This window comes from Penaeus monodon, chromosome 22 (genome assembly GCF_015228065.2).
Source record: "Penaeus monodon isolate SGIC_2016 chromosome 22, NSTDA_Pmon_1, whole genome shotgun sequence".
Classification (NCBI taxonomy): domain Eukaryota; kingdom Metazoa; phylum Arthropoda; class Malacostraca; order Decapoda; family Penaeidae; genus Penaeus; species Penaeus monodon.
The window spans coordinates 41024681-41025417 of record NC_051407.1 but is presented as its reverse complement, the minus strand read 5'-3'; the positions used below and the strand labels follow the sequence as shown (position 1 = coordinate 41025417).

General features: G+C 30.8%; 1 protein-coding gene across 2 annotated transcripts in view; it reads right to left on the bottom strand.

Annotated features, from left to right (window-relative positions):
• Window positions 1–737, bottom strand: part of LOC119587138 (pyruvate dehydrogenase phosphatase regulatory subunit, mitochondrial-like) — a 12740-nt gene that overhangs the window by 10499 nt on the left and 1504 nt on the right. For both annotated transcript variants that reach the window (XM_037935895.1, XM_037935896.1), the window contains exon 4: window positions 21–233. In XM_037935895.1, coding sequence (XP_037791823.1) covers window positions 21–233 — 213 coding nt within the window. The remainder of the gene's footprint in view (window positions 1–20; window positions 234–737) is intronic.

The window sequence follows — 737 nt, the reverse complement described above, 5'->3', positions numbered from 1 at the left end:
GAGCTGTAAATATGCCTTACTCTGCAATTGCCTTCATTTTACGAAAATGTGTCATTCTGTTTCGGGTTCTAGCAAGGTGGAGGGATCCACACTGCTTCCAACCAGTGTCATGTCCCGCTTCTGACAACTGTTTAACAAGTTTTTTAGAGGTACGTAGAATGTTCATCTCTGTTTTGATTAATTTTACTCCACCAAGGAAACCTGAACCTCTCCATGATGATGCAGCACCAATCCTGATAAGAGATAGTATTCAACAGTTTTATATAATGTATTTCCTGTCACACATCGAAAAAGGTTGCATTACCATAATATCTCATAAATAAATTCTACTAATTTCTTTAACATAATATATTACTACTCATTATCACAATATCAAAAGAATATAAAAAGGATATAAAAACGTATAAATGACAAAGCTATGTTTTGCCTGTCATTTTATAAAATCAAAGATCACACAACTTTCTCTTTCAAATAAATAAACAACTTATTCAACTATCATTAAATGTTTATGGAATATCTAAAAAGTTCCTTTAATACTGTTTATTCCTCAAAAGAAAGAGAGACTAACTTTAATCAAGACTAATAAAGATTAAGAATCACATTCAACCAAAGAAGTTAATACACTCTTGTAAGATATCTGGCATGGCTTACTCTCACTACAATACTATATCAATATATTGCTTTAACAAATGTAATTCATATATATTCACACAAAATTCCACTGAAATGAACCATCA